This window comes from Malania oleifera, chromosome 3 (assembly GCF_029873635.1).
Source record: "Malania oleifera isolate guangnan ecotype guangnan chromosome 3, ASM2987363v1, whole genome shotgun sequence".
Classification (NCBI taxonomy): Eukaryota; Viridiplantae; Streptophyta; class Magnoliopsida; order Santalales; family Ximeniaceae; genus Malania; species Malania oleifera.
In genome coordinates this window covers 48,534,356-48,551,260 of record NC_080419.1, presented here as the reverse complement: position 1 = coordinate 48,551,260, position 16,905 = coordinate 48,534,356, and the positions used below count along the sequence as shown (strand labels likewise).

Genomic DNA, 16,905 nt, shown 5'->3' with positions numbered 1-16,905 from the left:
AATTTTTGTGTGAAATTGTGTTTGAATCATGAAATGAAAATTGATAAACACATAATGCACTTCAGTTTTGTCTTTCAACAAGTATACCCAACAAATACGAGTGTGATCATCAATGAAAGTAACAAACCATTTTGTGTGGGTACGATTGAGAGTGTTAGATGGGCTCCATACATCACTGTGAATCATAGTAAACAGTGAGGTTGGTTTATATTTGGACTTTGGGAAAGAAGTATGATTATGTTTTGCAATTTCACAAATTTCACATTGAAAATCAATTGATGTTTTATTCGAACAAATGGAAGGAAATAACTGTCTCAAATACTGGAAATTGGGATGACCCATTCTAAAATGCCATAACCAAATATTACTATCCTTAGGAACAGATGCAGAACCACAGCTAGCAATTTGACGTTGTTCACTCACAGTAGCCTCCTCAAAGTAGTAGAGTCCCTCCTATTCCTTAGCACTGCCAATCGTCTTCCCTGATGATAGGTCCTGAAAAACACAATGAGAGGGAAAAAATTTAGCAGAACAATTGGAATTTTTAGTTAACTGACTAATGGATAGTAAGTTGTAGGATAAATTAGGGACATGAAGAACAGACTCCAGTGTGGAGTCAAAGAGTTAGATATTCCCTTTGCCTGCGACAGATGAAAGTGATCCATTTGCAATTTTAACTTTCAAATTTCCAGCACAGGGTGAATTTGATGAAATAAGATGATAGGCATCAGTCATGTGGTCAGAGGCACCAGAATCAATAATCCAAGGAGTTTTGGATCTAGAATTTATACTCAAGGCTTGCAAAAATTTACCTCTTTGGGCTAAAGAACCTGAAGAACTATTTGTGGAAGACTGACCCGAAGTCTAAAAGGTAGAGAACATTTTGTAGAGTTGTTCCAACTGCTCAGAGTTAAATGCACCACTTGAATTGGAATTATTATTACTTTTCTCCCCTTGAGGTCTTTCGGCTTGTTTGTCAACCACGATTTTTGTTGCCTGGTCGTGGCTTCCAGTCAGCTGGTTTCCCGTGTATCTCCTAACACGTCTCCTTAGTGTGGCCAATTTTTTGACAGTGTTCACACCAGGGGCGTCCTTTCTGCTGTCATGAACTAGATCCTGGAATAGTCCCTCGAGATACCAAGGCAGACATTTCTGGCCCAATATGATCAGTAGAGACTTGTCTCCTTTAGCATCACCTTACGCCTACTTCCTTCTCGTCTCAATTCGGGAAAACTTTGCGTGTTGATGGTAAGGGACGACGACCCAAAATTCTTCCACGGACATCATCAAAGGTCTGATTTAAACCAACAAGAAACTCAAACACCCGTTCATTTTTTAGGCATTTTTTATATTGAACACTATCTCCCAGGCATTCCCACTCTTCTTCGAAGCTCAGATCGAGCTCTTGCCAAAGAGCAGTCATCTCCATATAATACTCTGTAACGTCCCATTCTCCCTGTTTCATTCGCCACAGTCTCATCTTAAGCTTGAAGATCTGAGACGAGTTCTCGGTGTCAGAGTAGGTCTCACGAACAGCGTCCCAGACGTCCTTCACCAATGGCAGGAAGAGATTGGTCCTCCCGATCGATGGCTTCATGGAGTTTACCAGCCACGTCGTGACCATGGAGTTCTCCGATTTCCATTTCCGAAGGGCAACAGCTTCTATTTGGGTAGGTCTTCGTGTCTCGTTGGTAAGAAATCCCAACTTTCCCTTGCCATCAATCACAAGTTTGATCGATGTGCCCATTCTCGATAGTTCTTGCCATTCATCTTCTCCACCATTAGCTGGAAGGACGAGTTGTCGAGTCCTATTGAGCCTATGGTGGAGATGGCTTTGTTCTCCCCTTCATGAGATTCAGAGGTCATCGAGCCTCTACTTTGGCCGGCGGTTTCCGCCATTGATAGCTAGGTTTACTCTTCTAGCTCTGATACCATGAAATCAGAATGAATAATTTCTGTATTTCTTAAATTACTTTTTGTACAACCACAACTCTTTATATATAATACAATCACATATTAACAAGGAAAGAATTGCCTAAAATAAATGCATAAAATCTGCCCAATAAATCCCTAAACAATCTCTCGTATTATTGACCCTTTATTCTCGGAATTCTCTAATAATCTTCGGGATTTCTACATCCACTACATCCTCAAGGAATTCTAGAAACTTAAATTTTTACTTCGTTGTCCAAATTTCTCCTAGGGAACATATGCCTCATTCATCACATTAATTAAAGCCTTGCAATGGCTTTTCAAAGATAAAATCAAGTTCAAATTGGAGATCCTTGCAAGCTATCTGCTCCACTATTTAGCTACCGTCAAATTTCTAAAATATAAATTAGGAAATTCTTTTTTTTTTAATCTGAAATTACTATTTCAGTTTCTAGTAGTTCAGTTTCCTGTTTTCTAGCTTAGAGATCTGCTGATTTGATTTGCTGATTTTGTGGTGATTTGATTTGCTGATTTTGTTGCCTTCCTAATTTGGTGGCCTTCCTCTACTATTTATCTTGTCATCATGTCTCTTGAAATTCAATAAGAATGGTTATTCTTCTTCTAAAAAACCCTTCATGGTATCAGAGCCTCATGCTCTTTTCTTCTGATGATGTTGTATAAGTCGGCGATGACTAGCGCCCAAAGAAATCCTACCGGCTCTTCCGGTACTTCCGAAACCATTCCACCCAATCCTCCCAAGTATGTTTATGCTGATTACTATTCCTAGAATTCAGCCCTTTATCTCACGGTTACAAAACTCAATGGGCGTAAGAAACCACGGTGCGAGAACATAGAGGCTTACAGTGATGCAGATTGGGCAGGCTTAGTTATTGACAAGAGATACACATCAGGATACTGTACTTATGTCTGGGGAAATATGGTCACATGGTGAAGCAAGAAACAGAATGTGATTGCAAGGAGCAGTGTCGAGGCAGAATATAGGGCTATGGCTAACGGAGTTTGTGAGATGCTATGGCTGAAGACAACTCTTGAAGAGCTGCGGATGCCGATGAACATGCCAATGAAGTTGTATTGTGACAACAAAGCTGCCATAAGTATTGCTCAAAATCCAGTACAACATGACCGCACGAAGCATGTAGAGATTGACAGACACTTCATAAAAGAGAAGATTGATAGTGGAGCTGTTTGCATGCCTTTTGTTCCTCCTACTCAACAAATAGCCGATATCTTCACCAAAAGACTTTTCAAACCTAGTTTTGAGCTCTTTGTAAGCAAGTTGGGCATGATAGATATCTACGCTCCAACTTGAGGGGGAGTGTCGGATTTCTAGGGAATAAATTAGGAAATTCTATTTTTTTAAATCTAAAATTACTATTTCAATTTCTAGTAGTTTCAGTTTCCTGTTCTCTAGCCTAGAGATCTACTGATTTGATTTTCTGATTTTGTGGTGGTTTGATTTTCTGATTTTGTGGTGATTTGATTTGCTGATTTTGAGGCCTTCCTAATTTGGTGGTCTCCCTCTACTATTTATCTTGTAATCGTGTCTCTAGAAATTCAATAAGAATGGTTATTCTTCTTCAAAAAAATCCTTCAGCTACATTATACTCACTAAGTTTTCAAAAGTTGCATGAACCTTGTATTCTTGATGCGAACCTCAACCGACACGCGTTGAGACCCGGCAAACAATGTTGGAATGCTAGCCCAAGAAAACTAAAATTCAGATTTTGCTAGGAAACTCCGACCCAACGTTTATAAATGAAACGTGAACCGAAAGTATAAAGTAACAAACCCCGACCCAATGATTATAGATTAATCATGAACCGAACGAATAAAATTTGAACGCCACAAGGAAGAGTCCTTGATAAGTTCGCAAGTTCTCTAAAGAACCAAAGAAGAAACAAATCCTCACTTTTCTTGATTTCTATTCTATGATCTTTGTTCTTACAATAAAAATGCTTTTATAGGCATAGCCTAGGAGACAAAGCATTAAACACTTCAAACCACTCTCAACAACTTACTAAGACTTCTTACAAGATTACAAATTAGACTCAACAACTTACTAAGACTTCTTGCAAGATTACAAATTAAATATAACACAAAAGTCAAAGGTAGCCCCAACAACTCAACAGCTTACTAAGACCATGTAAGCAAACAAGTTGTCTTACAAATTACAAATTAAATGTAAAGACAAAAAGCCAAAAAGTCAAATCCCACAATTGTATAGCCCACCATTAATAAGGAGATTACAGCCATTAAGCAAGATTAGCTCCATCAAAAATTTGGATTAAGTTTGTTAAGCCTTCATCATTTTTTGGGTCAAGCCTGGAGTGCCCCGTTTTTTAATAAGCCCAAATATCTTGAATCAGCCCATTAAGTGCTTCTTTGATCTTTTTGGATCTTGCTCTAGTGATAGGCCCAACAGGAACATGCAATGGATCCTTTGATGGTGCTTGTTGATTCTCATCAATTCTCCCCATCACTAACTATTCTAATTTTCTTTTCCTTTCTTCTTCCACTAGCTTATCTTTCCCTTTCCTCCTCCTCCTCTCAAGGTCTTCTAGTGCATAACACCACTTCTAGTCATTCCCCCACACTTGCCAAGTTAACAATGCTTCCATACTTTTTTGGGCTAATACTTCGATACAAAACTTTGAAGGAATGGCATGGTTTGTTGCACACTGGAATAAGCCCGGTGGCTTGGTTATGACAAGCTCCAAGGGTGGTGTGCTTCGGTAGGAGTTGGATTGACATTCTAGATTGTGGTGGGGGTATACGTAATGGTGATAGGTTCTACTCTCAACTAAGGGCTTGTCCCAGTCACTCATAAATTGTGCAATTGCCAAGACAACTCCTTTATTAACATATTCACTTATCCTAACCCATCATCTGTGAGGAAACTAATAATCTTATGCTCATACAACTCTTGAATCTTTTCCTGAAAATGACACAGTTTTCAGTGGTGGCCCAATGTATACAAATGATGAATCCAAGATTGTGTTGTTTGTCATTCCATGAGGCAAGGTAACCACAAGGGCAAGTGGTCTAGCATGCCATAAATTCAACAAAATTTAATACAGAAACACAATGGAACATAGGGTGCTAGGCACTCCTTCCTCCTAACGAGCTGACTCTCAACTGTGCTTACCATTTGATCCCCATGATCAAGCAAAGGGTTGGACTTAATGTTTGGTCCTACCTCATCCTTAGTTATTCAATCTCATTAAACATACCAAAATCATTAGGCAAAGTCACAAGGTCCATAACAAAGTAAGGATCCTTATAATTATTAATTCCATAGTCTCATATGCTTTAGATCTTCAACTATTATCAAATTTTCCTCCTCATCCTTACCCCTTAAAGGCTCCCAGATAAATTGGGGTTAGACTACTGTGGACGAGCGCTCCTTGGACAAAGCTCCAATAAGCATTATGGAGCTTGATTCAATGATGCGTGCTTGTTCTTTGATATAAGACATCATCTCAGCTATAACCTTCTCCAAGACTTCAAACATTTGGTCATAAGGGCAAAGGCTGAACTTCATCATCAAAGAGCTCAAGATTTGCCCATTGCACTTGCCATCGCGTAATGTTTGACTAATGACGCTCGATAGAATTCCACCAATTCCAAAGAGAGTGGCATGTCGAGTGGAAACAAAATAAAACCTTTCAAGAGGGGCAAACCCAAAGCAAGGGAGCAAACAACCAGGCATCAACTTCAAAGGAAACTTCTTCATCTCAGCCTATCAACCCATCCAATGGCAAAGGTAAGTTGGCATGCTTCTTAAGTCAAGGCCTTCAAAAAGTTGCTAATTGCCCTCACAAATCATCACTCAATGTCTTACATGCTTCCATTGCAAAGGGAGCACAAGGACTACATAGAAAAGAAACCCCAATAATGGGCCTCAAAGCATTGGAGAGGCAAACAAAAGAACCAAAAGTTATCCAAGCAAAAGGATTAGTGTTTTTGAATCTGCAAAACAATGGGAAGAGCACTCATGTTGTGAGTCTTGTGACAGATACCGAAGCTACCGATAACTTTGTCTCACAAGTGAAAGTGCAAAGACTCAACTTAAACTTGGAGAAGACTTCAGGACGCATAAAAGATGTTTACTCTGTAGCTCAGCCCACCCTTAAAGTAGCCAAGCAAGTGACTATGAAGCTTAAACAGTAAGCAGGGCATGTGAACTTCACAGCTATTCCAATGGATGATTTCCAAGTGATACTTGAAATGGAATTCTTAAAGGATACTAAGATAGTATTTGTTGCTGTTTTTCGGTTCCCTTTATCTAATAGGAGATCACCCTTGCAAAGTGCAAGCCATTGCAAAGAGAGGGAACAATGACAAGCTCCTCTTAGCCATGCAACTCAAGAAGGGATTGAGAGGGGGTGAGCTAACATATCTTGCCTCATTGGTGATGGATGAAGATGAAGGGTAAAAGCGGGTGCCTATTGATAATGTTGCTTTAGCCAGATCCACACTTACATTTTCATTATCCCTTTACTTTATTATTAATTTGATCTACATCAAAACCCAAATTTTACTTAGGTTGAATCCACTTTTATTCTTTCTTTTTCCTCCCTCACTTATTCCAAATTATAAAAAAGAAGAAAAGAGGGGAAGAGCGATTAGTCACAGATATTTGAATGCATCTTTAATTTTCTTAACTCCTTCCTATGTCGATAACTAGAATAGAAAAAAAAAATGAGAGAGAATGTCAATGCATCGAGGAAAAAGCAATTCATCTTGATCAATAGACCCGCCCAAAACCCAAACCGTAAAGTACTTAGTACTGGTGTTGGGGGGTAAGTTGTGATGCAGGATAAGCTACCGCTCAACTTAGCTCCACAACAAGGTGTAAAGCATGAGATTGTGTTGTTACCATGCTAAACGGCCATATTGAATGACGCCTCCCGAGTTATAAAACTTGAGTAAGCAATTTGGTAAGTTATTGGAAGTGGATTATATACGTCCTTCCAAAGCACTTTTCGAAGCACCAGTGTTGTTTCAAGGGAAACATGATACAAGCATGTGAATATGTGTGGAACACCGTGCTCAACAACAGGAATATGCACAACAAGTATCACACTCCACTGATTGTTGATTTGTTTGATCAGTTAAGTCATGCCACGTATTTCACCAAACTTCACTTGGGGTCAAGCCAATATCACGTGAGGATAGCATATGGTGAGAAGCCAAAGACTACTTGCATAACACAGTAGAAGATGTATGAATTCTTGGTGGCGTCCTTTCGGTTGACAAATGTGCCATCAATTTTCGTGATCAATCGGCTGTCTCATGAGTAACTCAATAAGTTTGTCATGGTATTACCTACATGACATCATTTTCTAGAAGTCCACACAAGCACCTATTGAAGGTGTTTGGCTAAAGGAGTACAACTTATATATGAAGAAAGAAAGTGTTCTTTCGCTCAAAGGAGCATGAAATTCTATGATCATGTAGTTGAACAAGGTTGTATCTGAATGGATTTGGAGAAGATGAGAACTATTCAAGACTGGAAGATCCCAATGACAGTTGAGAAGCTAAATTCCCTTCTTAGATTTGCCAATTGCTCTCAAATTCGAGGAGGGGTACTAGAGGAGGACTGCCTCATTAACCAAATTTCTAAAGAAAGGTCATCAGTGGAACTAGATGGAGTAGTGTCAGGGAACCTTGGACAACTTGAAGGACGCCAAGATGCAAGATCAAGCACTTGCACTTCTGAACATCATAAAGCCCTTCAAGGTACAAACAAATGCATCAAACTATACCCTTGGTTGAGTCTTGTTACCGGGCAAATTGTTGCATATGAGATTCATAAGCTTGGTTAAGCAAAGCGAAAGTACACAACTCAAGAAAAGAAGATACTAGCAACGATTCATTGTCTACCTGTGTGGCAGCATTACCTACTAAAGTCTAAGTTCATGATGAAAACAGATAACTCAGTTGTCATTCTTTTCTTTACCCAACACAAGTAATCCTCCAAGCAAGCCCATTGGCAAGAATTCTAAGTTTTGATTTCTCTTTCAAGCACAAGATGAGATAGATGAATCAAGTTGCAAATACACTTGGGCACTCAACAGGAAGGCCAAGCTTGGTAACACACTTGACAGTAAGTAAGGTTACCACAACAAGAGTGCATTAGGGAGAACCTTGTCAAAGATTTAGTTGCCCAAAACCACATGAAGTTGGTGGAAGAGGGCAAAGCGTGCCAATTATAGTTGGAGAATGGAGTGTTGTTGACACAAGGTAACCGGCATTTTGTGCCTTGAGCTATACCAAAGCCTGTCTCACTTGCCAACATGACAAGGTCAAGAAAGAAAACTGCAAGGTTGTTAAAGCGTTTTAAAGTACCAACGACACCGTGGAGTGTCTTAGTTAACTTCCCCACCAACCTACCTGAATCATGGACGCAGGTCTATACTCATGGTTAAAGATAGGTTTCATACATGTCTTTCCTACCCACACCAAAGTATTGTTTGGCAAAGGAGACAGCACACTTGTTTTTACTCTAACATGTTGTGAAGTACTAGGGTGTTGCCAATATATCATCAATGATTAAGACACAAGATTCATAGGAAACCTCCTGACAAAACTTTTCAGAATCCTCATTTTATAGTTTGACCTCTCTCGCAAACAAACGAACAAACCAAGAGATTCAATGGACTTACTAGAGGAGTACGTATGCCATTTCATCACCATCAACCAAGAGAATTCAGTGCAGCTATTCAATATGTCTCAGTTCTATTTCAATGCCCAAAAGCACTCAACATCCAACAAGAGTCCTTTTGAGCTAGTAACAAGCTAACAATTGTTGTTACCTCACATAGTGGATGAGCTATATAGAGTAAATAGTCCAAGAGCATACATCTTCACCAAAGAATAGAAATAGAAAACGAAGATCGCCCAAGCCTACCTGAAGAAAGCTTTGAACCAAATGAAGAAGTAGATAGATCAAGGAAGACGGCCATTAAACTTAAATGTGTGTGACATGGTGCTTGTTAAGCTCCATGCATAATAGAACAAGTCAATATGAGGTCGAGAAGGAGATTACTTCGCAAATATAAAAGAACAGTCCCCATCTTAGCCAATGTTGGGAAGGCTTCTTACAAGGTTGATCCTCCAACTTGGATAAAGGTGCATCCTATGTTTCAAATTCGCTCCCTCAAGCCATTCATTGCCGACATTGAAGATCCAACCTAAAGGCAATCAACCAAAGCACCATTGAAGACATTGCGACCCGATAAACAAGTAGAAGATATCCTTGCAAACAAAGAGTTCACATCATCAAAGAAAAAGCAGCATGAGTTCTTAGTGAAGTGGAAGGGTGTAGATGAAAAAATCAAATGGATGTCAGCAGATTGCATGGAAACATCTATAGACAAAGTGGAAGAATACTTTAGCATCAAACTGCATAAAGTGGAGGAGAATGTCATGAGTCAAGCTTGTTCAGGGCATTATGCTTGCCTGTGACCACTTTTCTAGTGTGCATGGGATGGGTAACAATCATGCAAATGGTAATGTAGGTTTTTTTTTTAAGTAGAACAATGCCTTAGTCAAAATAGTGAGTATGACTCCTCAGTCACTTCAATGTTTTGTAGTGACAGAGAGAATAGCATAGAAAGCTCTTTAGTAGAGGGTGAGTGTTAATCAATCATTGTTAAAATCACTAGCTATGTTAAACATTTTTAGCCTACTTGCTTCCCTCGCTAAACATACATTGCCTTCGGAGAAGTGAGCAATAAATTGCATTGCTTTACAATTACCACAAAACTCTTGTTGCTTTCGTGATTGTTTATTGCTTTCACTTACTTTGTTTTAGTTGTAAATTTGTTAATGCGATGGAACTGTGGTGCGCTTTTGGCTGACTAGTTAAGCTAGTGTGCTATAACTAGCACCGCACAGCCCTTACAATGTGCGAAATGTTGGCCCATGACAAGTGGGAAGGGTGATAGTGTAGGCTTGGAGTTGTATAACTCCCAAAACGATAAGTATATTACTATATAAATCAAATAGAATACCACAAGCAGCAATCCCTCTTCGGAGAAACCCGCTGGTTCACCATCTAGGGCAGCAAGTATTCAATTTGTTCCCCTTTTCTTACATTGGGAGGGGTTTTTTAAGTAGCATGCTATAATGTCCTTTTTTTGGAATTGGAGATAAAGGAGAACATTCAAAAAAATATATCAAGATAAAAAAAAAAATGAAAACCAAGCACATTTTCTACGGCAGAATGCACAAATTCCAATGTAGTACAAAGTGATCCAAGTTAATACCGTCCTTAGAATTATCAATTGACTCCTTGCATGCTTGCTTCCCCAAACGATATTTCTGCACGGTCAAGGAAAAAGTTATGTGAGAAGGCTACTAAATATTATTTAAAGCATGGATGCATGAAAATAATTCAATAAAAATAAATTTTATTCAAAATTATTGACACCGTGTGTCTCGGGAAATGACAGAAAAGAGAGAGAGAGAGAGAGAGAGAGAGAGAGAGAGAGAGAGAGAGATTCATAATATAATAGGAGGAAGCATAAAAATGATTTCAAGAATGGTGACAAAACTGGGAAACAGTACATGTCAAACCTGCAAATGCGATTTTAGATGATAAAGGGTGAGGCCTTTCACCCCCATTGTTCTCATAATCGTTTTTGGTGTTGCTTCTGCAATACATGCCATGACAAGACAAGAAATTAGATGCTAATTCATTGAGAATATCCAATTATCTTAATTGCAAGCAAATGAAATAGTGCTGTGATCAAACAAATGATTTCACAAAAGAAATGTGGTTCATGATATGACGAGGAAAGCCAACTACAAATCGCAGTGAGATCAAACTGAGAAATTTACTAAGTCAAGTCTGAGGGGGATAAGCATTGGCAAAGTAAACAAATTCAACAATCCTGAAGAGGAATATTTGGACTCATCACTACAATACACATTTGAATTGATGCCAAAACAACAAAAGCGAAGTGCATGACCAATGGCTCATGAGACAAGTTTCGCAATAATTATTGTTGTCACACATGTGCATATGCAGGTTCCAACTTAGGCAAACAAATCCACGGTTGCAGGTTTGGTTTTAGTACACAAGTTCCAACAAAAGAGGATATGTAAATTCAAAATAAATTAGGTAGGAACCTTTGCAAAATTTATGCAACAAGCAGCAGAAAAACCGACAAATGGCATTTCCTAGACTCAAACCCTCATCCCTGGGACAAGAAAAGCATGTTTCATCCACGGGGCTTAGATAACCATGATGCCATAAGGTGTGTCTACCCACAGAGGGAAATATAAGTAGTATAGATACATAAGTAAAAGCATAGTAGCTGTCTGTGTCAAAATTTATATAATATATAATAATTTGATGCATGGCAGTTAAAACAAATTAATTTAGGGTTAGGATTTTTGAGGGAAATTGGGAATAGGTTAACTTTCAAGCAAGAAAATTAGGGATTCAAAACTTATTTGGAGCTAATTCATTAGAATAGCAACAATAAGAAGACATAACTATTAGCCTCATGCTAAAGTCAGGGAATCACTCCAAAGATGGAGAAAGTCACACCTCTTTCAAAGGTTTGTAGAAAACGATTTGCAGTAGCTTTAATCAGAACTCTTCACTTAAAATGGCAGAGGAAATCAATCGATAGATTGATAGATTATGTCTGACCCTTGATAGTCCTAACCCTAAAAAAAAGTTTAATCTCAACAATCAAAATAAATCTATCTTTGCCATTCAAAGCTAACTAGATAAAATTTTAAAAAAAATGAAAATAACTCAAAAAAATACCCAAATACTCCTAAGTAGGACCAACAGTGAAACAAAAATAACCCAAACATGGCTCCATGAATAGTACAGCTATGACGCCCATGAACAGTACTTCAACTAGAATACCATGAATGACGTTGCTACAGTACTCTGAACAGCACTCAAACAAAAAGTTTGATTCAACTTAAGAAAATATCCTTCATTGTCTACCAACTAAATCAATGATTGCAATTGGTAGATTGCTTGCTTTGGTTTTGTTTCCTGATTGTATTAATTATATTCTCTTACTCGCGTTTTGTTTTGCGGACTGCATCAATAGGAAAATCAGTCACCACAAGCATTGATTTGGTGGACAGACAGTGAAGGATATTTTCCTTGAGTTGAATCAAACTATGAGTTTGAGCACTGTTCACGGTGGCATAACCACTGTTTGCGGGTGCAGTAGATGTAGCATTCACAAGACCATTCTTTGGATTATTTTTTACGTACTCTGAGTCCTATATTGGGGGTATTTCAGGTCTTCATTTTAAATGTTCAAGATCATTTCATTTCAATGGTCAAGATTCATTATTGTAAGAGTTGATTTTGCTGCACCTTGAAGAAAATGTGAGGCTTTTTTTCCTCCCTAGGGAAGATTCCTAGACCCTTGTTAGGGGCAGTTTGGTTTGGTTTGTAGATTTTGAAAGATTCCCAGAATTTAAATCAAAACTTTAATATTAATAATCTTGTTTTTAATCAAGATTCTTTCTTGAAAGATATGAATGAAAGCTTTCAGATTTTTGAAATTTCACATGAAACTAAACTCAAATATTATCTGCAGAACTTGATTTGACGTTTTATGCCTAAATTATTAATTAGTGAATGAAAAATCCCCGTTATCCTCACAAATTCACAAATGTACACCAGCCAACACTCGTAAAGCACCAATCCATTTAATCCATCCCATACTACTACTTTGGACAATGTCTTTTTCACCCTCCATTAGCAATCATAAAACTGTTCAAACGATAATAGAGATTTCTTTTTCTGGCTCACACTTAGCCGTCAGTTTTCATCAGTATTACTTGGAATTCTAGTAATTGGTTAGAGAAATGACTTCTTCCCATTCAATAAAACTAGCTATTACCTACCCCACTTATGACATCCACTACACCCCAAACACCCTAAAAGGAAAAAAAGGGGAAAAATAATAATAAAAATAGAACAGAGCACTCAAAGGACCCAGCATTGCCCTGGAGACGTGTTTACTGCTGTAGCTGAAAAACAGTACAACGACATATCCTCCACGAAAAAATTTGCTAGCTGATATGCAGAAATTCATCTATCTCTTTTATGGGATGGTGATCCTTAAAATTTCATAAAACCGTCTTCTTCTATTTGAAATAAAAGTGTTCTTCAGTATGTATTTAGTCCAAGACTGGAACTAATCTAAAATTTAAATACAATCTTTTATGCAATTGTACATCCAATCTCATCATCATTTCCACATAATGCACTTACATATACCACATACAACATCTGAAGCAGGCAATCAACCTCATGATTATCAACTTGCAAATGAATTATGTTCCTTTATTGGCTACAGAAATGACTTTGTTATGTGCACCATAAAATGGGAGGTTTATCCAAATTCTCATGAGGTTGCAGTAAAGGAACACTGAGTTGGCGCAGATGCATACTTGGTACATTAAATCATTATCATAGAAAGAAAATGAAAAAAAGAAAATGAATCCAATCTGAAAGTGGATCAAATTCCAAGTAAGAAGAACCTTTATTTTAGATATGACCGGCTGCCATTTCTTGACTAACAAGGCTTTAAAGATTTAAACCAAAGGTGATAACAGATCTATTACATTTCTAAACTTGAAGTATAAGGAAATCACTATATAAACAGGGGGGTAAGCTTAAATCATCATTTCTTTCACACAATAATTTGAACAGCCTGCACAATATATGAAAATTCAAACACTAGAATCTGTAATTTAATTCCCAATTAAATCTCCTGGCAGATGTTCAACCACAATTAAAAATTTTACATCAGTAGCCAACTACTCTGTTCAAGATAACGATAAATCGCCACAGTTAGTCTAATTTGTTTTCAGCTAAATTAAAAACATCAAAAACAATTGAACAAATAGTTCCAAAACTTGGTGTGTCCTTTTTGCCTAACTATCTACTTGGTGAAAAAATCAAGCAACTTGTAATTAGATAAGACAAACTAACAAAGGACCAAGTGAAAGAAAATAATCAAATCAGATGGAAAAGCTTAACATAGATGCATGCGCGCGCGCATACAGATGACAGCATCAAAAGAACCAAAATTCAGTCAACATGACCCATAATGATGATGATGTGCAGGTCGTTGTAAATTGAAAAATATCAACAAAGTAATCTCTCTACCACAGAGGATAAAGAAGAACCACATGAAAAGGAAGTGTTCAGCATAAATAGGAAATTGCTTCCAAAATCAAGGCCCAAATCGAACTAATCGTCACAAAAACACAACAGAAACGATGAAGTACATTATGCATAATAAGAAGCCAAAGTAGTCAACAATGTGTTTGGAAGTTGGGGGGCGGTTGGTCAGTGGTTATGCTTCCTTGTTTCGGTGCTGAATAAAACATAGGAATGAAGGGAAAGTGTGATGGGAAGACTTCCAACCCTCCTCTCGTCCAGAAAAATAACTCGCAAAGCAAGGCTCTTATTAAAACCCTCCCTCCATTCCCCTCTTCCCAGAGAGAGAGAGAGAGAGAGAGAGAGAGAATCAGTGGGTTTGCGTGCGTGTGTTTGTGTATGTGTGTGTGTGTGTGTGTGTGTGTGTGTGTGTGAGAGAGAGAGAGAGAGAGGGGCGGGGAGGCAAGTCAAATCAAGACTAACAAGAAGGATGAGAAGAAAACAAGAGGAGAAGAGATGAAGAAGTGAAGCACGCACTGTCAGGACCCCCCAGCTGAGTAACAGCATCCACAAATCTCTCATGGAGCTCCGCCGTCCACCGCAGCCGGGGCTTCGGATCCGTGGTGAGAACCAAACAAGCATCGCCCGGCAGATTCGTGCCGTCTAGAGACCCCTGAAAGTCACCGTGCCCGACGGTGGAGTCCCGCGGAAGCGAGTGTATCGCAGAGTACATTTTCCCTCTACTCTTCCCGGAAAATTGCCTCCAGATTCCAGAAAAAAAAAAAAAAGTAAGGCGAAGAAAATCCAAAATCCAAAATCCGGGAAGGGGGACGAGCTGGGAGTCCCCAAATCGAAGCTCAAGGAGCCGAGGACATCAGTGACGAGAAATGGTGGGAGTAGTGATACTGGCGCAAAGTGAGAGCAGAAAAGAGAAAAGGGTCTGCAGAGCAGAAGAGACAGTGGTGGTCTGTTCTGTTCTGTCCCTGTCCTCTCGCTCTCTCTCCGCGAGTGCTGTAAGAGACTAATCACCAACGAGGGATGGCAACCTGGGGTCGGGCTGGCATTTTTCTGGTTATATTAGTCGTTGGTGGCCCTCTCCTAGTCCTTCCTAGCTTTCTACGTTTTATTTTTCGTCGTATGGCTCTGTCCCTTTTCCCGCGTCCCGTAGCTTTTCCTTCGCGGTAATAGCAAAACCCGTGATCATTAATTTAATATTCAAAAATTATTATTTTTATTATTAAATTTAGACAACTATATTTATTGAACAGTTTTGACTATTTTTTATTTAAATTAAGTAATAAAAATAGCTCAATTTTTTTGTAATAAAAAATAGTCACATCCTAGTAAAACTATTACATTTATTTTAAAAATTATCAAAAAAATCATTCGCATTTAATTTTATTGACAAAAAGAATCTTTAAATTTTATCCTCTTAAATTACAATTTTACCTTTTCATTCAATTGTGCTAAGTTGAATTATAAAATGACATTAATTTAACAAATTATGTTGAAAAAGTCAACTAGTCAAGTGCTATATCTTGAAATATGGATTAGTAAGCAAATTGATTTTCGAATTGACTAACCCAACTGACCTAATCGATTGACACTAACATGGCAACATAATTATGTTATTATTTCTTAAAATATAAAAATATAAGAAAATATATTTAAAATGTTGATAAATTAAAAAAAAAAAAATAGGTTATCATAACTCTACAAAATATTTGTTACGTATAATTTTTATATAGATTAAATGACTAAACACAATATTTTAAATTTTAGTAACCTATCAAACATAGTATTAAAAATTAAAATAATTAGCCCCCAGGGCTGAGCTCAGTTGGCAGGGCGGACTCCAAGGGTTGCCTTTCACGAGGTTAGGGATCTTCCCACCCCGGGTTCGATTCTTGCGGCTGGGCGCCTGAATTTACCCCTCTGTGGTGTGTGGGGCCATACTACAGGGCGTGGGATTAGTCACAGGCCGGTGCGACGGACCGTAAAACGGACGTCGTTGACGGTAGTGAACACCCGGGACGTACCCAAAAAAAAATTAAAATAATTAAAATTTTCAAATTTCATATTTTATAAATAAAAATTATAAAGTTGAATGTTTGACCTTCTAAAATATAAATGCCAAATGAGCACATTTATTAACATAACAATCTAAATAAAATGAGTGAAACAGCTTAAACTATAGTCAAGCAATTAATATAAATTTGAGGATTTTTTTTATTCATTTAGCATTCACATTAAACACATATAAGGAATCATATTCAACTTCACAATTTTAGTTTATGAAGTATCAATTTTAATATTTATTTTACATTATTTATCAATTTAAAAATATTGATTATATTTTATTTGTTTTGTGATGTGTTTAGTCCATTAGGTTACATTTTGGTTCATGGAATAGTTATTCCTCAGATAAAATATAATGAGAAATTTAAGAATAAGGAGTATAGCTATTCCTTATGTTTTATTATTTCATCCAGCATAAATAAAAAGGAATAGACATTTGCATAGTGAAATTTGGGAGTAGTTATTCTCTATCTATTTCTTTTTATGTATTTACATAAATGTTTTACTTTATTATTTGTTTTATACTAACAACATTTTTTTATAACTAATTGTAATTTACTTATAATTGGTCTATTCCTCGACACAGGCTGCAAACCAAACGTGACCTTAATTTGTATGAAAATTGCATATAATAAATATTTTTTAGCATTAAAATTATCTAGGTTTTGTTACTGATATATAAGTGGTTATTTTTATTCTTTTCATATATTTTT

At 37.5% G+C, this 16,905-nt stretch overlaps 1 protein-coding gene across 1 annotated transcript in view; it reads right to left on the bottom strand.

The window, feature by feature from the left end:
• Window positions 1-15,212, bottom strand: part of LOC131150666 (protein PHR1-LIKE 2) — a 49,133-nt gene extending 33,921 nt beyond the window's left edge. The window contains exons 1-3 of the mRNA XM_058101521.1: window positions 14,651-15,212; window positions 10,537-10,613; window positions 10,227-10,281 (exon numbers count right to left, since the gene is read on the bottom strand). Of these exons, the coding sequence (XP_057957504.1) occupies window positions 10,227-10,281; window positions 10,537-10,613; window positions 14,651-14,846 (328 nt within the window). The 5' untranslated portion in view covers window positions 14,847-15,212. The remainder of the gene's footprint in view (window positions 1-10,226; window positions 10,282-10,536; window positions 10,614-14,650) is intronic.
• Between the last annotated feature and the right edge of the window lie 1,693 nt (window positions 15,213-16,905).